Source organism: Geotrypetes seraphini, chromosome 1 (genome assembly GCF_902459505.1).
Source record: "Geotrypetes seraphini chromosome 1, aGeoSer1.1, whole genome shotgun sequence".
In the NCBI taxonomy this organism is placed as follows: domain Eukaryota; kingdom Metazoa; phylum Chordata; class Amphibia; order Gymnophiona; family Dermophiidae; genus Geotrypetes; species Geotrypetes seraphini.
Window position 1 is genome coordinate 354,689,285 of NC_047084.1, and position 22,021 is coordinate 354,711,305.

General features: G+C 47.6%; 1 protein-coding gene across 4 annotated transcripts in view; it reads left to right on the forward strand.

Annotated features, from left to right (window-relative positions):
- Window positions 1–22,021, forward strand: part of HNRNPD (heterogeneous nuclear ribonucleoprotein D) — a 112,029-nt gene that overhangs the window by 35,242 nt on the left and 54,766 nt on the right. For 3 of the 4 annotated variants that reach the window (XR_004536470.1, XM_033914516.1, XM_033914498.1), the window contains exons 5-6: window positions 13,805–13,925; window positions 14,046–14,192. Coding sequence is in view for 3 of the 4 variants with exons in the window: in XM_033914516.1 (XP_033770407.1) it covers window positions 13,805–13,925; window positions 14,046–14,192 (268 nt within the window). In the remaining variant the exon portion in view is untranslated. Of the gene's footprint in view, window positions 1–13,804; window positions 13,926–14,045; window positions 14,193–20,069; window positions 20,651–22,021 lie in introns of those variants that run through there. The other variant, XM_033914509.1, reaches the window with a different exon arrangement.

A 22,021-nucleotide genomic window follows, 5' to 3' on the forward strand; every position in this document is an offset into this window, starting at 1 on the left:
CCGGTTTTAAAAAGTGCAGCAAGTGCCAGCGTGCGATTTCGTTGACGGACCCGCATCGACGCTGTCTTCAGTGTCTTGGTCCAGACCACGTTCCGAAATCGTGCCGGCCTTGTTCCACGCTCACTGCGCGCTCGTTCAAACGACGCTGCTTACTTTGGGAGTCGATGTTTAAGATGGAGTCTGCTAAGGAGCCGTCTGCTTCAACTTCCACTGCGGTTTCGCCAGTTCGTTCGAAGCCTGCATCGACAACTCCTGCATCGGGCATCGTGAAGCCGGCATCGTTCACTCCGACTTCTGCTTCCGGTTCAGCATCGGTGCCTGTCCCCGTCTCCTCGGCTCAGGTACCGCCTTCCACTGTTCCTCCGGTGGTCATCAAAGTGCCTAAGGCTAGCAAGCAGAAGCACTTGGCCACAAAGGAGCGCGAAGACCGTGCTGGAGGACCCCCTTTCGGTGCGGATCCCTCCATATCGGCTTCGCTACGATCCCTGCTGGAAGCTCAGTTTGTCGAGCTTATGCAGTCTATGGGACCCCGGCTTATCGCCTCCATTCAGGGTGACCTCCCGGTCTCGGTCCCGGGGGGCGATCCGCCCCCTCCCCCTCCTCCTCGTCGTACGATCTCTCTGCTCGACGAGGAGGATCGGCGGAGGGCGGCTGGTGCTTCCAGGCGGGCTTCATTTAGTAATATGCCACCTTTAGAGCCCATCACGCCCCCTCGACAGCAGAGTGCTGTGTCAGCCCCTGATAGTCGAAGTCCTGGGCATACTGCATCGCAGGAAGAGTTCTTCCGCACTCCATACCAGTCCTGGGTGGCACTGCGTGAGTCCGCATCCTTACCACCTCTGCGATCCACTGCATCAAGTCCCATCCATTCCTTGGAGGCTTCGGGGGATCGTGCGATGCACAGAAGATCTCGCTCCCCATCCCGTCACCGGGAGGGGCATCGATCTCGACACTCATCTCGACACTCTTCACGTCATTCGGAGGTGTCTCCGCAAAAAAAGATCCAGCGTTTGGGATACTCCTCGTCGGATTTATCCCCGCCTGAGGGACCGGAGTATGAGGAACCATCTACCTCCTATTCTCCTTGCCGCTCTCAGCTCTCTCTGGATCCGGAGGCTTCCACTTCTTCTAGTCCGTCTCGCCGGCCGGCGCTGGCGGACCAACTTTCTTTTTCATCCTTCCTTCGACAAATGGCGGATGATTTAGATGTGACGTTGGACACTGGTTCTTGATATTCTAAGGAGTATCTGGACACCATGCATTTACCTCACCCTCCAGCGGAGACGCTTCGCCTTCCTCTGCATAAACTGCTTGACCAGACTTTCATGCGTTGTTTTGAGACACCGTATTCCATCCCTGCAGTTCCCAGTAAATTGGATGCTCGATACCGCATCGTCCATCACAAGGGGTTTGAGGGGGCGCAACTTTCTCATCAGTCACTTCTGGTCAAGTCCTCCCTCAAGCGATCTCATCCCTCCCAGGTTTATGCCTCGGTACCTCCGGGCCGTGAAGGGAGGACAATGGATAAGTTTGGTAGACGTATCTACCAGAATTCGATGATGGCGACTCGAGTGCTCAATTATAATTTTTTCTTCTCTTCATATTTGGATTTTTTCTTGCCGGTGCTCCGCAAGTTCATCCCTTTTATCGATGCTCAAGCTCGATTCGAATTTGAAGAGGTGGTGGCGACCCTTTCTCAGTTACGCCTGCAGCTAATGCAATCCTCCTACGATGCCTTCGAACTCTCGGCACGTGCTGCGGCCTGTTCGGTCGCCATGCGTCGCCTGGCATGGCTTCGTACCATTGATATGGATCCGAACCTCCAAGACAGACTTGCTAATGTGCCTTGTGCGGGGGTTGATCTGTTCGATGAGTCTATCGAGACTGTTACTAAAAAGCTTTCGGACCATGAGAAGTCCTTCCAGTCTATTCTGCGGCCTAAGCCTAAGCCTCAGCAGTCTCGTCCTTCTAGGCCGCCGCTGATTTACCAGCGGCGTTATCAGCCGAGACAGACTCCTCCTGCGAGACAGCCTGCAAAGAGACAGGCTCCTCAAAAGCCTCAGCAGAAGCCTCAGTTGCCGGCTGCACCCAAGGCTACTCAGCCTTTTTGACTCTCTTCCAGGGAGCATAACCGACTTCGTTCTGTCTCCTCCCGTTTTTCCCATCGGGGGTCGTCTCCATCATTTTTGTCATCGATGGGAAGCAATCACCACGGACCTCTGGGTCCTTACCATCGTAAGAGAGGGATACTCTCTTCATTTCCAACGGGTCCCCCCGGACCACCTGCCAAGAGAGTATCCTTCCAACTCAACGCAGACCGCTCTTCTTCTACAGGAGGCGCAGGCTCTTCTTCGGCTTCGAGCCGTCGAGCCGGTGCCTGTAGATCAGCAAAATCGGGGGTTCTACTCCCGGTACTTTTTGGTTCCGAAGAAGACGGGCGATCTGCGTCCCATTTTGGACCTTCGAGTCCTCAACAAATTTTTGGTCAAGGAGCGGTTCCGCATGCTGACCCTTGCTTCTCTCTATCCCCTCCTCGAGCAGAACGATTGGTTATGCTCTCTGGACCTCAAGGAGGCCTACACTCACATCCCGATTCATCCGGCCTCCCGCAAGTTTCTCAGATTTCGGGTGGGACATCTACATCTGCAGTATCGAGTGCTTCCATTCGGCCTGTCCTCGTCTCCCAGAGTCTTCACAAAGTGTCTGGTGGTGGTGGCCGCTGCACTCCAAAACATGGGTCTTCAGGTGTTTCCATACCTCGACGACTGGCTCATCAAGGCACCGTCGGCTCCAGAGGTCATTTCGGCGACCTTGACTACAATTTGTTTCCTGCAGAGTCTGGGCTTCGAGATCAACTTCCCCAAGTCACATCTTCAGCCCACCCAGTCTCTCCCCTTTATCGGGGCTCTTCTGGATACCATTCAACTTCGAGCATTCCTTCCTCCTCAACGCATGGATGCTCTTCTTCTACTCTGCCAGTCGGTGTCTTCTCGCCCATCCATATCGGCGAGACACATGATGGTTCTCTTGGGCCACATGGCATCTACAGTTCATGTGACGCCTTTTGCCAGACTACATCTCAGGATTCCTCAATGGACCCTGGCATCTCAGTGGACTCAAGTGTCCGATCCGTTGTCCCGTCACATTGCAGTCACTCCTGCTCTACGGCAGTCTCTTCTCTGGTGGATGACCTCTTCGAATCTATCCAGAGGTTTGCTGTTTCACTCTCCTCCCCACCAGAAAGGTCTCACAACCGATTCATCGAACTATGCATGGGGGGCCCATCTGGATGGTCTTCGCACTCAGGGGTTCTGGACCAGTGCGGAACGCCTCCATCAAATCAATCTTCTGGAGCTCAGGGCCATCTTCAATGCTCTCCAAGCTTTTCAGCATCTGCTTCACGACATGGTGGTCCTTATTCGCACAGACAATCAGGTCACCATGTATTATGTCAACAAACAAAGGGGCACGGGCTCGGCCCCTCTTTGTCAGGAAGCTCTTCGAGTCTGGGATTGGGCGGTTCGCCACAACACCTTCCTCAGAGCTGTTTACATTCAGGGAAAAGACAACGTCTTAGCAGACAAATTGAGTCGTCTTCTCCAGCCTCACGAATGGACGCTCCATTCCAAACCCCTTCATCAGATCTTTGCTCAGTGGGGAACGCCTCAGATAGACCTCTTTGCAGCCCCCCACAACTTCAAGCTGCCTCAGTTTTGCTCCAGGATCTACACTCCTCTCCGCCTCGAGGCAGACGCCTTTCTACTGGAGTGGGGGAATCGCTTCCTATATGCATTTCCTCCCTTTCCTCTCATTCAGAAGACTCTGGTCAAGTTGAGATCAGACCGTGCCACCATGATTCTGATTGCTCCTCGGTGGCCCAGACAACCGTGGTACTCCCTTCTACTTCAACTGTGCAGCAGGGAGTCAGTACTTCTTCCAGTGTTTCCTTCACTACTTACTCAACATCAAGGTTCACTACTTCATCCCAACCTGCAGTCTCTCCACCTGACAGCTTGGTTCCTTTCAACATAACTCCTTACCAGTTCTCTCAAGCAGTGAGGGAGGTCCTGGAGGCTTCCAGGAAGCCTGCTACTCGACAATGCTATTCCCAAAAATGGACTAGATTCTCTTCCTGGTGTATTTCCAATGCCACGGAACCTCAGCGAGCTTCCCTATCTTCTATATTGGACTATCTTCTACACCTGTCTCAGTCTGGTCTCAAGTCTACCTCTATACGAGTCCACCTGAGTGCTATTGCGGCTTTCCATCAGCCTCTACAGGGGAAACCTTTGTCTGCTCATCCTGTGGTTTCCAGATTTATGAAAGGACTTTTCCATGTCAACCCTCCTATCAAACCTCCTCCTGTGGTTTGGGATCTCAATGTTGTCCTGTCTCATCTTATGAAGCCTCCGTTTGAACCTCTCAACAAGGCTCCACTTAAGTATCTCACCTGGAAGGTGGTTTTTCTGGTGGCCCTCACGTCAGCTCGCCGGGTCAGTGAGCTTCAGGCCCTAGTGGCGGATCCACCGTTTACTGTATTCCATCATGACAAGGTGGTCCTTCGTACTCATCCAAAATTCTTGCCTAAGGTGGTCTCTGAATTTCACATCAACCAATCCATCGTGCTTCCAGTGTTCTTTCCAAAGCCTCATTCTCATCCTGGGGAATCTGCTTTGCACACTCTGGACTGTAAACGTGCTCTAGCTTTCTACTTGGATCGCACAAAGCCACACAGAACTGCTCCTCAACTTTTCGTCTCCTTTGATCCAAACAAGTTGGGACGACCTGTATCGAAGCGCACCATATCTAATTGGATGGCGGCTTGTATCTCTTCCTGCTATGCCCAGGCTGGATTATCCCTTCCCTGTAAGGTCACAGCCCATAAGGTCAGAGCAATGGCAGCCTCTGTAGCCTTCCTCAGATCGACACCGATTGAGGAGATATGTAAGGCTGCCACTTGGTCCTCGGTTCATAAATTCACCTCTCATTATTGTCTGGATACTTTCTCCAGACGGGATGGACAGTTTGGCCAAACAGTGTTACAAAATTTGTTCTCTTAAGTTGCCAACTCTCCCACCATCCCATTGGGGTTAGCTTGGAGGTCACCCACTAGTGAGAATACCTGCCTGCTTGTCCTGGGATAAAGCAATGTTACTTACCGTAACAGTTGTTATCCAGGGACAGCAGGCAGCTATTCTCACGTCCCACCCACCTCCCCTGGGTTGGCTTCTCAGGCTAGCTACCTGAACTGAGGAGACACGCCCGGTACATCGGGCGGGAAGGCACTGGCGCATGCGCGGTGCGGGCATATCGAAACTTCTGAGTTTCTTCAAGCAAGACATGCTTGCAAGATGTCCGTATCGGGGCTCTGTCGGATGACATCACCCACTAGTGAGAATAGCTGCCTGCTGTCCCTGGATAACAACTGTTACGGTAAGTAACATTGCTTTTTCTTCTGTCCTTGTGTAAATGCCTTTTGGAAACTAATTTGGCCCCAAATTAATAAATTATTAGAAAATCATGTAGGACTCTCTTATGACACTATATTATTTGGTACAGCAATGAGAGTTCAGAGTCCGATTTCTGCAAATAATAACAAGTTATTATTAATATTGACAGGGGTCGCCATGCAACAAATTACTCAAAATTGGAAAGATTATACTAAGTTAAATTATACATTTTGGTGGAATTCAGTTTGCCACATATATAAGATGGAAAAGATGATAGCGTTACAACAAGGAAATTTTCATAATTTAAAAAAAATATGGGGACCATTGACTATTTACTCTAATGATCAGATATCTTAAGCACATGGTTAGTTATATTTGGGTTGGGATGGGGAATATGTATCATATGGTCATGGGAATATTGATAAAGAGGGGGGTATTTATTTTTATCTTATAAGAATATATGATTGTAATTACAAGTGATTTGTGAAAATTGTTTTATTATTTATAATTCACTTGATGTAAGAATCAAAAATGAATAAAGATTTATAAAAAAAAGAAAATTTTTTAATCGAGGGGTTACTTGGCTTGAAGAAGTTGGAAAACACTGCTATACGGAACAACCTTAAAATGGTAGCTTAGCGCGCATTTCGTGCCTGACTTTGGGAGTAAGCATTTACCTCTGCCAAAAGCAGGCTTAAATGTAGGTGTCTAGCTGATGGCAGTTAGGCGCACAAATTCGTATATTCTATAATATCACACCTAAATTCTGGGAACACTTCTCACCCACCCATGTCCCTCTCATGACCACGCTCCCTTTGGAGTTGTGCGCTATGAAATCTAAGCATGCACGTTGTAGAATAGGATGTAGATGACACTAAACTGTTCAAAAGTTGTTAAAACGCATGTGGATTGTGAAAAATTGCAGGCGGATCTTAGGAAATTGGAAGACTGGGCGTCCAAATGGCAGATGAAATTTAATATGGACAAATACAAAGTGATGCACATTGGGAACAATAACCCGAATCACAGTTACCAGATGCTAGGGTCCACCTTGGGGGTTAGCTCCCAAGAAAAGGATCTGGGTATCATTGTAGACAATACGATGAAACCTTCCGCTCAATGTCCGGCGGTGGCCAAAAAAGCAAATAGGATGCTGTGAATTATTAAAAAAGGGATGGTTAACAAAACTAAGAATGTCATAATGCCCCTATATCACTCCATGATGCGATCTCATTTGGAGTATTGCGTTCAGTTCTGGTCTCCTTATCTCAAGAAAGATATAGTGGTGCTAGAAAAGGTTAAAAGAAGAGCGACCCAAGATGGTAAAGGGGATTGAACGCCTCTCGTATGAGGAAAGACTAAAATGGGTAGGGCTCTTCAGCTTAGAAAAGAGATGGCTGAGGAGAGATATGAATTGAAGTCTACAAAATCCTGAGTAGCGTAGAATGGGTACAAGTGGATTGATTTTTCACTTCTTCAAAAATTACAAAGACTAGGGGACACTCGATGAAGTTACATGGCATTGCTCTTAAAACCAATAAGAGGAAATTTTTTTTCACTCGGAGAATAGTTAAGCTCTGGAACCCGTTCCAGAGGATGGAGTAAGAGCAGATAGCGTAGCTGGTTTTAAGAAAGGTTTGGACAAGTTTCTGGAGGAACAGTCCATAGTCCGTTATTGAAAAAGACATGGGGAAGCCACTGCTTGCCCTGTATTGGTATCATGGACTATTGCTATACCTTAGGTTTTGGCCAGGTACTAGTGACCTGGATTGGTCATCATGAGAACGGGCTATTAGGTTTGGACCATTGGTCTGACCCAGTAAAGCTATTATCCCAGGACAAGCAGGCAGCATATTCTTAACGCATGGGTGACGTCACCGACGGAGCCCTCGGTACGGACCTTTTTAACTAGAAAGTTCTAGTTGGCCGCACCGCGCGTGCGCGAGTGCCTTCCCGCCCGACGGAGGAGTGCGTGGTCCCCAGTTTCTTCGTTTCCGCGGAGCGAAGAAGACGCGTGTGTTTTTTCAACGGCCGTTGAACTCACTTTTTGCCTTCCCGCTCGCGAATTTTTTCTTATTTTCTTTATCTTTACCTTCGGGTTTTCTTTCTACTTGATTTGCAAAAAAAAAAAAAAAAAAAAACTTAGATTTTTTCTACCTTTTTTCGCTTTGCCCCGGCGGGGCCTGTTGCCATTATCCAGGCCTCGGGGTTCGATTTTGCGGAGGCTGTTTTCCCCTTCATGCCCCCGCAGGTCGGTTTCAAGAAGTGCCAGCGGTGTGCACGCCCGATCTCCCTCACTGACCCACACAATTGGTGTTTACAGTGTTTGGGGCCAGAGCATCGGGCGGACTCCTGCACCCGCTGTGCCACTCTTAAAAAGCGGACGCTTAAAAACCGACAAATCCAACAAAATCTTTTATTCGGCACCGGGTCGACGATGGACTCCTCGGCATCGACAGCGGTACCATCCAAATCGGCACCGTCTACTTCGACGCCGCCCGACCCCGCATCGGCGCCGCTGGCGCAAGGTAAGCCGGCTAAGAAGCCTCCCCCTTCCCTCGAACGCCCACCAGCCACAGTGGCGACACCGACCCTGCCGGCCTCGCGCCGACCCCGAAAGCGCTCCGCCCCGATTTCGGTGAGTGCCTCGTCATCGGCCTCCTCATCGCCGGGGCGTGGAGCGGCACCTAAGGAACCGAAGCAAAAGAAAGCGGTTCCGGTGCCTCCCCTGGATGACCGAATTGCGGCCATCCTCCAGGTTCAACTGCAAGATCAGCTGAAACGTCAGCTCGAGCAACTGTTGCCTACTATCCTGGCACCGCTCCTTCCGGTACCAGACCGGCCCGAGCCCCGTACCGAGCCACCGGTATCCACCCCATCGGTACCTATTAATACCTCCATGCCGATTCTCTCGGCCCAACAACTTCAGGCCAATCCTGTGTTTCAATCCCAGGCCACTGCGGATCCTCCTCGGGACCGAGCGGAGCAACATTCTTCCCGGGACCGGGACCGACGCCGGTCCTCTTCTCCCGGTACCGTTTCGGTACGCTCTGGGAAATCTTTGTCCAAGACTCACCATACCGAACCTTCCACCCCGGTGTCGCGTCATGCACACCCAGAGGTCCGGGACCCAGACTTGTGGGAAGAGTCCCCTCCCGGTACCGAGGAGGACCTCTCCTCCTCTGATGAGGATCCCTCAGCTCCTGACACCACCTCCAAACCTGAGCAATCCTCCTTCTCAAAGTTTCTCAGGGAGATGTCTGCCGCCCTATCTCTCCCTCTGGAGTCAGACTCCAAGAAATCCCAAGCCTTTCTAGAGGCTCTGGATTTTGAGCAACCTCCCAAGGAGTTTCTTAAACTACCCGTGCATGACATCCTACGGGAGACCTTCTATAAAAATTGGGAGAACCCCCTTACAGTGCCTGGGGCCCCCCGCAAGTTGGATAACCTCTATAGGGTTATCCCTATTCCAGGATTCGATAAGTCACAACTCCCCCATGAGTCTCTCCTGGTTGAATCCACCTTAAAGAAGACTCAGGGCTCCAGTGTCTATGCCTCCACCCCTCCTGGCAGAGAGGGCAAAACCATGGACAAGTTTGGCAAGAGGCTCTATCAGAATGCCATGCTGGCCAACAGGGCGAACAACTATTCCTTCCATTTTTCATTCTACATGAAACACTTGGTCCAACAGCTGTCCGCTCTCCAGAAGTATCTCCCAGAGAGGAAGATCCCACTCTTTCAACAACAGATCTCTAGTCTCCTCCAATTGAGAAAGTTTCTGGTCCGCTCGATATATGATTCCTTCGAGCTTACCTCCCGTGCCTCTGCCATGGCTGTAGCCATGCGCCGCCTGGCCTGGCTGAGAGTCTCAGACTTGGACATAAATCACCAGGATCGTCTGGCCAACGCCCCTTGTCTTGGGGATGAACTGTTTGGAGAGTCTCTGGATTCCACCACCCAGAAACTCTCTGCGCATGAAACCAGGTGGGACACCCTGATTAAACCAAAAAAGAAAGCTCCACCTGCACGACCTTACAGGCCTCAATCCTCATACCAGCGCAGATTCTCAGCCAGGCCACTCAATCCGCCTTCCCAACAGTCTCGGCGGCCACGGCAGCAACATCACCAGGCGCAGGCTCGTTCTCAATCCACTCAGCCTAACAAGCCTCTTCTTCTGCTAAACCGTCTCAGCCCTTTTGACTCTTCTCTCCAGGGCATAGCCAGTCTTCCACCTTCACTACCTCTTCCACAACCAATCGGGGGTCGTCTCCTCATATTCTTCAGCCGTTGGGAGGTCATCACATCGGACCAGTGGGTCCTCAACATCATCCACCACGGCTACTCTCTCAACTTCCAGACTCTTCCTCCGGACAACCCTCCCGTAGAGTCTGCTTCTCACTCATCTCAAATCCCCCTCCTCCTGAGGGAGGTTCAATCCCTCCTTCTCCTCAATGCCATCGAAGAGGTACCTCCAGAACAAAGGGGTCAGGGATTCTAATCCCGCTACTTCCTGGTTCCCAAAAAGACGGGAGACCTCCGTCCCATTCTCGATCTCAGGGACCTCAACAAACATCTCGTCAAGGAGAAGTTCAGAATGCTCTCCCTTGCCACGCTCTACCCTCTTCTTTCTCAACCCGACTGGCTATGTTCCCTGGACCTCAAGGAGGCCTACACTCACATCTCCATCAATCAGAATTCTCGCCGCTACCTGCGTTTCCAGGTGCACCACCGTCACTATCAGTACAAGGTGCTCCCCTTTGGCCTCGCCTCATCTCCCAGGGTATTCACCAAGTGCCTTATAGTGGTAGCGGCCTTCCTCAGATCTCACAACCTCCAGGTGTTCCCCTACTTGGACGATTGGTTGGTGAAAGCACCTTCGTCTCAACTTGTGCTACAGGCTACTCATCACACCATCTCTCTCCTCCATCTCTTGGGGTTCGAGATCAACTACCCCAAGTCGCATCTGCTTCCCACCCAGCGACTTCAATTCATCGGAGCAATTCTGGACACCACCCTAATGAGGGCTTTCCTTCCCTCCGATCGTCAGCAGACCCTGCTCCACCTCTGTCGTCAGGTCCTCATGCATCCCACCATTCCTGCCCGACAAATGATGGTCCTCCTGGGCCACATGGCATCGACAGTTCATGTCCTTCCTCTGGCACGTCTCCATCTCCGAACACCCCAATGGACTCTAGCCAACCAATGGTCACAGACTACGGATCTTCTTTCTCATCCCATCTCTGTGACATCATCTCTTCAGCAATCTCTCCAATGGTGGTTGAACTCCTCAAATCTTTCCAGGGGTCTGCTCTTTCATCTGCCCCCTCACTCCATGACCATCACCACAGATGCCTCCCCCTATGCGTGGGGAGCCCACCTAGGAGATCTACGCACCCAGGGTCTTTGGACCCCACAGGAGCGTCAGCATCACATCAATTTCCTGGAACTCAGAGCCATGTTCTACGCCCTCAAGGCTTTCCAACATCTTCTCTGCCCTCAGGTTCTTCTCCTGTGCACAGACAATCAAGTCGCCATGTACTACATAAACAAACAAGGCGGCACCGGATCTCGCCTCCTTTGTTTGGAGGCTCTACGCATCTGGACCTGGGCCATGGCCCGCAATCTCTTCCTCAAGGCTGTCTATATCCAGGGCGAACAGAACTCCCTGGCCGACAATCTCAGCCGCATCCTTCAACCTCACGAGTGGACACTAGATCCTCCAACACTCCTCTCCATCTTTGCTCGCTGGGGCACTCCGCAGGTGGACCTCTTTGCAGCACCTCACAATCATCAGCTGCCCCACTTCTGTTCCAGACTCTTCTCTCCTCATCGTCTGGCCCCGGATGCATTCCTGCTCGATTGGACGGATCGGTTCCTGTATGCCTTCCCTCCACTTCCTCTGTTGTTGCGGACCTTGTTCAAACTCCGCAAGGACAGGGCCACCATGATTCTCATCGCTCCTCGGTGGCCCCGACAACACTGGTTCTCCCTCCTGCTCCAACTCAGCTCCAGGGAGCCCATTCCTCTTCCTGTGTTTCCTACTCTACTTACACAGCAGCATCAATCTCTACTACATCCCAATCTGTCTTCGCTCCACCTGACAGCTTGGTTTCTCTCGGGCTGACCTCTCCAGAGAATCTATCTCAGCCTGTCCGTCTCATTTTGGACGCCTCCCGGAAACCGGCCACCCTCCAATGTTACCATCAGAAGTGGACCCGGTTCTCCTCATGGTGTCTACGGCATCATCAGGATCCCACCTCTTTGGCGGTGGAATCTGTACTGGACTATTTGCTCTCCCTGTCCAATGCTGGTCTCAAATCTACCTCCATCAGAGTCCACCTCAGTGCCATCACTGCGTTTCACGAACCTATCCTCGGAAAACCTCTCACGGCTCATCCTCTGGTTTCCCGGTTCATGAGAGGTCTCTTCAATGTCAAACCACCTCTGAAACCTCCTCCTGTCGTCTGGGACCTGAATGTGGTTTTATCAGCACTCATGAAACCTCCGTTTGAGCCTCTTGCCACAACTTCGCTCAAATTCCTTACTTGGAAGGTGCTTTTCTTAATTGCCATCACCTCTGCCAGGAGGGTTAGTGAACTGCATGCACTGGTCGCCGATCCACCATTCACTGTTTTTCACCATGACAAGGTGGTCCTGCGTACCCATCCAAAATTCCTTCCAAAGGTGGTCTCAGCTTTTCACCTCAACCAGTCCATTGTGTTGCCCGTCTTTTTCCCTAAACCCCATTCTCATCCTGGGGAACAGGCGCTGCACACGCTGGATTGTAAGCGTGCCCTGGCCTACTACCTTGACCGTACCAGGGCTCACCGCTCATCTCCTCAGCTCTTTTTGTCATTCGACCCTAACCGTCTAGGGCGTCCTGTCTCCAAACGGACGCTTTCCAATTGGCTTGCTGCCTGTATTGCGTTCTGCTATGCTCGGGCCGGTCTATCACTGGAAGGTGCTGTCACGGCACACAGAGTCCGAGCTATGGCTGCTTCTGTGGCTTTCCTCCGTTCCACGCCCATCGAGGAAATCTGCAAGGCGGCCACTTGGTCCTCAGTTCACACGTTCACTACTCACTACTGTCTGGATGCCTTTTCCAGACGGGATGGACACTTCGGCCAATCTGTGTTACAAAATTTATTTTCCTAATGGCCAACCATCCCTCCTCCCTCTTTGTTAGCTTGGAGGTCACCCATGCGTTAAGAATATGCTGCCTGCTTGTCCTGGGATAAAGCACAGTTACTTACCGTAACAGGTGTTATCCAGGGACAGCAGGCAGATATTCTTACGTCCCACCCACCTCCCCGGGTTGGCTTCTTAGCTGGCTTATCCTAACTGGGGACCACGCACTCCTCCGTCGGGCGGGAAGGCACTCGCGCACGCGCGGTGCGGCCAACTAGAACTTTCTAGTTAAAAAGGTCCGTACCGAGGGCTCCGTCGGTGACGTCACCCATGCGTTAAGAATATCTGCCTGCTGTCCCTGGATAACACCTGTTACGGTAAGTAACTGTGCTTTCTTGTGTTCTTATGGACCCAGTAAAGCTATTCTTATGTTTGCATGGATCTGCCATATGTTTTAATTACTGCCAATCAAGAGCTTGTTAATGCCAATAAATAAATATTGTCTGATTAGCTAATTATATGCAAATCAGCTCTGGGTGAGCTATCCAGAATTTGGCGGATTGTGTGAAATTGGATGTTGCCTTTCTAGTTCTGTGTGGTGAGGGAGCGTGATGCAGGCAACGTCAGCTCTAAGTGTTGGGGTACAAACAGACTTATGCTTGCAGCATAGAGTGGAGGAATAGCCTAATGGGTTAATACAGTGGGCTGAGAACCAGGGGAACCAGGTTCAATTCCCACTGCAGCTCCCAGTGACTCTGGGCAAGTTATCTAACACTTCATTACCCCTTGTACCCCCCCCCCCCCCCCCACCCACCCAAAGCCTTGAGCCCATTAGGGACAGTGAAAGTACATAAATATAACATGTAAACTGCTTTAGTTGAACCACTGAAAAGTTGTATATCAAGGTACAAACAGATGTCCCCCCCCCTCTGATAATTCAAACTGTTGAAGTTAACTGTGGCATTCTGTAAGATATTTTGGCCAATCCTTCTTTGAGCTTGCTACTGTACAGTACTTTAAATTGTACGAATCTGTTTTTTTCAGAATTTCTACTGAAAGCCCAGGCATAGAAACAGCTCTGTCTGCTCTCTGACTTTTCTTGCCTTTTAGCTGTTAGGATATAAGATGGAATACAAATTAAAGCAGACATAATATGTGCTTAAGTTGTGTTCTCGATAGAATTTCATTGTTGTCTGTTAATCCCTTTTATGTATCTAATCTTGCAGTGTGAAATAAAAGTGGCAATGTCAAAGGAACAGTATCAGCAACAGCAGTGGGGAACTAGAGGAGGAGGAGGAGGAGGAGGAGGCGGTGGGGGGTTTTCATCAAGAACTCGAGGAAGAGGTGGTAAGAATACTTTTAAAAAAACCAAAAAAAAAAAACCCACAACTATAATAAATATTTTTTTTGTCATATTTTAACAGCTATATCTAATGTGCTAAATGTAGCAATTTTGTTCTGAAATAGGCCCTGCTCAGAATTGGAACCAGGGATACAACAACTACTGGAATCAAGGCTATGGCAATTACGGATATGGCAACCAAGGTTATGGGGGCTATGGTGGCTATGACTACACTGGCTATAACAGCTACTATGGATATGGTGACTATAGCAGTGAGTATATTTTGGGGGGGTTTTTGTAGCCTCTGCTCCAAATAAATGACATGAACAGTGTTCAAGAAAATAATCACTCGATTGGCAAAAAGGATGAGTTTGAACAGATAAGGCTGGTCCCTGTCAGTCGATCAAATGTTTTCAATAATCCAGTTTTATCATATTTCCTGAGCTTTGTTCACATCTTATAAAGCAGTTTAGTTTAGCCTCGCAATGAAAAATCCTATATTCAGTATGATATTCTTACTTTGGTTTCTGTTAAACATTAACTTGCCCAGAACATACATGCCAAAGCAACTACAGAAGTTTTAGGTAATCTAAGAAAGGGGTAGCTGAAACTGCAAAATTGCTTTTGGGTTTACAGAAACTACAGTAGTACTAAACTTCAATATTAAATTATCCAGTGTAATAGACAACCAGATAGTCTTAAATTTCAGGATAACGATTAAATTTGCTAGCCATGCCCTGAAAGCAGAAGGTTTCAGTTAAAGATTAACATGCGTCTTCCATTCTTTGGAAATATTTAGGATGCATAACATGATAGTGACCCAATACTGTTTCCAGTGTAACAGGTGAGACATTCTAGACAAGTGGGTTGTATCCCAATGATCGTATGCTATGTGCAGAAGGAATCCACTTCAGATTTTTTCTTTGACTTTCCTGTACTTCACTGGAACCTATAGCACCACCTACAGTTTTTTTTCCCATCTGCAGAAGTGCCTAAAGGAGTGTTTCTGTTTTGCTTGCTTGTTTTTTAATTTTTTGTGTTTGTTTTCAACCCCTTTTTGGGCTTTCTTTGTGCTTGGGGTGAGCATTGAGAACACACAGACTTCGGTCTGCATCTAAGAACATAAGAAGTTGCCTCTACTGGGTCAGACCAGAGGTCCATCGCGCCCAGCGGTCCGCTCCCGCAGCGGCCCATCAGGCCTATGACCTGTGAAGTGGTCCCTGACTATTCCTATAACCTACCTCTACTTCTAATCCCAGTGAGTACCTGTTGGCCAGCCTGCATTGGTTTCTTAGGAGCTCGGGACCATCCTCACATTTTTTCTTCTTACTGCTGAACTGGGGTTTGAGTGCAGGCTGTAAGGCATACCTAGGAGACTCGGCAGTGTTTTTCACATCCACCCTTTCCTATGTGCTTCTGTTGGTTTGCGAGAGTGGGGGAGAAAGGAAATAGGAAGAATTGGGGTGGAAGAGAGGAAGGGAGAGAGAATCATTGTACATGGGAAAAAATAAGACCTAGTGCCTTCTTTGGGCCCAAAATTAATATGACTCTCTTATTTTTGAAGAAACAGTATGATGCAGTGATACTCGTACTGTAAGAGAGCTGAGACAGGCTGCAGCACATTTCCAGCACAGGTCACAATGAGTAAGGCTGTTACAGCCTGTGAGGAGGGGAGATTGTCTGAATTTGGCAGTTTTTGAGATTTCTGCATGTCTCGTGGTCCCACAGGTCAAGTTGGTCCCAAGCTTCTATGGGCCCGCAAAAGAATGATAGACTCTGGTCCTATAGACTCTTCTGTGCCCAGCAACTGGCTGCTTAGATTCTATATACCAGTTTATAGTCCTTATTTTGGTCAGTTTCTGGTATTCCTTTGACTCTCAGGTTGCTGCGCCGAGATTTGTTTCTTGATCTTCTATTCACGCCAGTAAGTCCACCAGGCTAGATGCCGTCTGTTCTAGCACAGCCTTGGTGTCTGTGACAGTGTGGAACATGTGCTCTTCTGAAGCAGCAACCCAGCCGCCCAAGTCCCCGACCTCCGCTCAAAGTTCTGCAAGAGCCACTTTCACATCATCCCAGACGCCCACCATCTCCTCTTTCAATTCACAAAACCAGGACTCCATAATTTTCTGCAAAGGAGAAGCATCATTTAAGGTACGAGGCGTCAAGTGTGTAGACGGAGTGGCCGTGGATTGCTGCGCCATCGTGTTTTTCTCCAACGGCATTCCGGTAGATTCTGATTGTTTGTTGTTTTTTTTTTCTTAATCGTTGCTCCGTTATACTTACCGTATTTGCCGGCGTATAGGACGACTGGGCGTATAAGACGACCCCCCAACTTTTAGTTAAAAAATAGAGTTTTGTGTTATACTCGCCGTATAAGACGACCCCTTCTTCCTTCTCCACCCCTTTGTATTCCCCCATGTGCTTTCAGCGTTCTTCTCCCTCCTCTGTCTTCAAGTACTTTCAGAGTCCTTCCTCCCCCCCTCCTGTCTTCACCATGGCATTTCAGCGTCCTTCTCCCCCCCTCCTTCTCTACCGCCCCGGGTGCAGCACAGCCAGCCAGGTCCCCTTACTTTTGCGGCACTTCCCCGACCGACCGACAACAGCCCGGGTCCGACAAACTTCCCTGCCCTTAACCGTGAATCTAAATTACCTTCTTACAGCTGCTGTAAGAAGGTAATTTAGATTCGCGGCTACAGGGCAGGGAGGATTGTCGGACCCGGGCTGTTATCGGTCGGTCGGGGAAGTGCCACAAAAGTAAGGGGACCTGGCCGGCTGTGCTGCAACCGGGGCGGGGCGGCCGCCCCTCTCTCTTGGTACCGCGAGGTTACTCTCCTTCTCCTTACCTGCCATGCCTGCAGCACAGAGCCGAACGGAAGTCTTCCCGACGTCAGCGCTGACGTCGGAGGGAGGGAGGGCTTTGTTTAAGCTTTGTTTAAGCCCTCCCTCCCCTCCGACGTCAGCGCTGACGTCGGGAAGACTTCCATTCGGCTCTGTGCTGCAAGCAGAGAAGGTAGGGAGAAGAAGAGCCGCGCAACTGAATACATCCAGCCCCGCAAGTAAGGGCATGTAAACTGTACCCGGCGTATAAGATGACCCCCGACTTTGGGGAGGATTTTAAGGTACTAAAAAGTCGTCTTATACGCCGGCAAATACGGTATATTTTTTGAGTTTCTTGCGTCTCGCCATACATACAATTAAATAAATCAAATTTTCCAGTTAGATGCCAATACTGCTCATGGGAAGCACTTTTACCACTCGTATGCTCAAGACCCGTTGGAGCTCAAGAATTATGCTGCCATTCCTTGGAGTGGTGTCAGTTCCTCCGGGCTTTCCCATTCTAATATATGAGTAACCAATGCCAATCGAAAATGTTGTTACAAAAAAAAAAAAAAACACCTCTAACAAGGATGGAGCCCATAAATGTTGGAAGGTTTTATAAAATGTATTGGAAAAGCCATCCAGGGAAGTACCCCCAGGGGGGGACTGAATAACTTTAAGCACTTCCTCCAAATCTATCAGCTGAAATAATTGAAGAATCTCTCCATCCCTCAATGTCTCTGGTGGGATCTGCTCCAAATACTCCTCAACTTATGAACATGCAGGCTATATGAGCTTACTCTGGATTTTTGTGGAGCTGGATTTTTGTCCAGCTCTTGTGATTTTTGTTCAGCTTGGATGAACTTTGGCTGCTGTGTACCCTTGGGTTGGGGGGCAGAGTCAGCCTGACAATTTATTTCTTTTGAATTATTTATTTATTTATTTAGTTTAATTCACTATTAGCACACTAGTTTGTGCACTAGTTCAACCACACATATTGCACAATTTGGAGTTATCCAAGGATGTTGGGTGTATGATTGTGGCAGCTGAGCATTAGGGGCGTTGTTTCCCCATTTGTGGGCTGTGGGACTGAGGACTCCCCATTCACATATAAAAAATTATTTGTTTTCAGCACTATCTCCCCCCCTCACCCAAATTGGGTCGGGGGGGAAACATTTTCCAGTACTCCTCTATTGTGTGTTTTGTACTTAAAATCTATCTACAAAACCAAACATACAGACATTCCAGCTTTCATTGACAAATATCTGATTCCGTATACTTCCTGGATGCTCCGATCCAATAATCAAAATTTACTAGTAATTTCATCCATCCGTGAGATATTCAATGAGACAACCCACAAAGCCATTTTATCGGTCATCGTCCCCTCTCTTTGGAACGCCCTACCATTAGACATCAAATTAGAACCCTCCCTGATCAAATTCAAATCCCAAATCAAAACTTTTATTTTTAAGGATGTCTATAACACTTGAGACGAGTCCCCTTATACAGAGAATGCCAAGCACTCCAGCAGAAAAAGAAAAACGCTTCCCAAGAAGCGACCCCCTTCCTACTGTATTCTCCTTTCTCCCTTCCCTTTTCTTTTTTTATCTCAATGTATTTTTTTATTCCCCCGTTCCCCCCTCCCTTTGGACTCAGTATATTTTGGTTTGTAAACCCCAGTAATTTTATTTCTAATTTTTACTTCATATTGTCTTATTTTCAGTTTTTAGCTGTACTTTACTATAAAATTAGTGTAAACTGTTTAGCTATTCCTTGATGGCTGGTATATCAAGTGACAAATAAACTTTGAAACTTGAGTAGAACAGTTGTTTTGGGGAATTTTCCCTTTACTGTCTCTACTTCACGTTGCCTATGGGAGCTCTCGGAGCTTGGGTACTAACTGTAAGTGGTTGTATAATAATAATAATAATAACTATTTTTATATACCGCAATACCACAAACAATTCAGAGCGGTTTCCAGAGGAAGAGACCGTATACAGACAGCGATATTACAAAAAATTTTCAAAATTACATTAGCATGGTAATATTATTAAAAATTTTTCCTGGAAGTGTTTTAGAAGTACATCAAGGCAGATGTGGAGTCAGAGAAATTTATCAAAGAGATAAGTTTTGATTGACTTCCTAAAAGTTTGGTAAGAAAGTGCATTTGAGATAAAGTTGGTTAAACTTAGAATTTTGTCAGCCATTCTCTGATGTAGTTAGGGGCTTCTGCAAGTAGACGGATGGGGCATTAGTCAAGTATACTGCTGCAAATGAACAGTTTTTTCAAGAGAGTTAACAGTTGTTGTTTGGGATAAAGGCTGGAAAGTGCTCCAGATTTGGTTTGCTGGGTTCAATTCCAGAGGTGTACGATTCAGTTGGAGAGAGAATAGGGGCAGTGACGGTATCTTTTTTGACTTCTGATTGTACTTTTCTAATCTTGTTTTGGAAGAAGTCCGCTAAGATTCGTGCATTAGGTTGGTAGTAAATGTCTAATTGACACAGTATTGGGGATGAAGTTCTGATACACATTAGACAGAATAACTTTTTGATGTTGAAGTTATTGCTCTTAATTTCTAGAGTGTAGTGGCTTTTTTTTTTTTAAATTTCAGCCTCAGCAATATGGAATTTGTATTTGTTGAGGCTAAAAAAGAAGCCTGGAAAGTCATAGAAAAAAATTCGTCAGAATGGATTCCTTCTGCATATAGCATGCGACCATTAGGATACAACCCACTTGTCTAGAATGTCTCACCTATCTACTGGAAAAGATATTATCAAGGTAAGAACATAATCTCTTTATTTATAGTGCAGGTTTCATGTGGACTCTTCTTTTGAGCCAGATACAATGGTGTGCAAAAGTCCTGCATCATTTGATTTGGTTGATGTGTTTTAAGCTATGTAACCATTTATGTATTTTATTAAATTTTCCATTCTACTATCATATGCTGTTATTGTACACACACATTTGATAAAGGTGTGCCTTTAAATAAATTTTCAGTCCAGAGAAATTTTGTTGGACATTGGCAGGGCTATATGCAATTACTTTATAGATTGAAACCATTGTTGCCAGCATTTGATTTTCGCAGCGTTGTCCATGCTTTAATCTTGAGTAGAGAGGACTATTGTAATTCACTTTACTTGGGAGTTGCTAAAGGGAAACTGAGGGCATTGCAGATGTTAATTAATTCTGCCGCACGATTGATTATGGGGGTTCCTAGGAGTGCACATATATCTCCTGTATTGAAACGGTTGCATTGGTTGCCTATACAGCAAAGAGTGCATTTTAAGATTCTTGCAATCATTCATCAGATACTGTACCATGTCTCCCCAAGGGTATTACAAGAGATGTTTGAAATTTACCGAACTAGAAGAAATTTAAGATCTGGAAATACAATGAAATTGAGTATAGAGGGTCGGATGTCGATTGTGCATGTCAGGATTGGAGCATCAGTGATGTCTGTGGCCGGTGTGAAGCTTTGGAATGCCCTGCCTGGCATTCTGCGATTTTTGTGTGGGGAAGACCAATTTTAAGAAAATGCTAAAAACGCAGCTTTTTGTCAATGCCTTCCTATGCTAATGTTCCAGTAGCCTCTTCAGTTTTAAGAGATAGTGTTAAAGAATATTCTTGCCTTGAATTTAATATTCAGTGCTTTTCTGCATCTTAAAAGTTGAAATTATGATTTGATAATGTTTGTATTGATATTGTATTATTTTTCCTGGGGGGATGGGAAACTTATGTTTATTGTTTATATCACATGTTCAGCGACCAAAGGGCGACGAGGATAATATGTATGTAAGCAATGTGTAAACCTCATAGTTTTATGCAGTATATAAATTGTTAATTAATTAAATAAATCAATAAATAAATGTATTGTGCTCGTATGGCTGTATGATATTAAATTGTAGTAACGGATTCTGTTATATTACTATTAGTTTTACTTTTATTTCTATAGTTAGCCCTGAAGAGGGCTGTTTTGTCCTGTCTACTGCTTTCAATATTTGATTGGCCAGCCTTTGCTCTAGCAGAAAAGCTAACACCTTTCAGGCATAGAGTGGACCAGCTTCACCAGATGCTCAAGGGTGATAATCCAATTCCAAGCTTCAATCAATGACACAATCAGCTCTTGCTTTGTTGGCTGTTTATTTGGTATTTCCAGTGACCGCTTGTGCCATAGGTTCTAAATTGGCTTGGGATCTGGTGACTTGAGCAGGCCAATCAATTGTCTTCACTCCCTTCTTTCTCATCTATTTGAGTACAGTTTTTGCTCGAGGACATGGTGCATTATCATCTTGAAAGAAGTAATCACCAGGAAACAAGTTCTCTGCTGAAGGCAACATGTGTTTCTGCAGGATTTCAATGTACTTCACTGCATTCACCATGCCTGCTACAAGCCAACCAATACCGCTTGCCGCCATACATCCCCATATCATGACCTTTGTAGGATGCTTAACTGATAGGTTAAAACATTCTGGCTCGTATTCTTCCCCTGGACATTTGCATACATACATACATACATACATACATACATTCTGCACTGCTCACCCAAGATGCAGAAAGTGCTCTCATCACTAAATAACACCTTAAGCGTCTCTCCAGACCGGCACAGCTTCACTGAAGGGTAATAGCTCACCATGACCCGCAGGTAGAGACAGAGACATAAACCTTTGGCTGTACTACAAGTGGGCTGTGCAGTCCCTAATAAACTCAGTCTGCTCTCAGTCTCCAGCAGGTGGTGGTAAGCTATTGCAGTCTTCCCTGGTTTCGTGTAGGGCTGTTGGAATTTGTTTAGTGGCCTTCTGGTGCCAGACTGAGCTTGGGGGGGGGGACCCTTTCAGGGGTCTGTCCGACCTCAGGGGTGTCACAATCGACGGGTCGCGTCCCTCCCCCCCCCATTTCCTCCACCCTCCTAAAAAAATTTCTGTAGAGGTGCCTCAGCTGTAAGCCTTGCCACTGATAACCAGCAAGGCATATGGCTTAGAGAACCTGTGGGGTCTGTTCAATTGTCCCATATTGCCGGGGGAGGAGGGGGTGGATGCGAAATCCTGAGGCAGTGCTGGTCTGAAGGAAAGCCTTCAATTGAGGTAAATTACAGTTAATTGCTAACCAGCACTTTTTATTTTTCAGCTAGTAGCGGTTTTCACAAAAAGCACTTTTAAAGGGACAAAGTGCTCCTTGTGTTCCCGCCTTGAGGTCGATGTGGCAAGTCTGTGTTAGTTTTGTGGTGGTTGCCGCAAAGGGGAATCCTTGTAGACTTCAGAAGTCGGCAAGAAGGGCTCCCCTTAG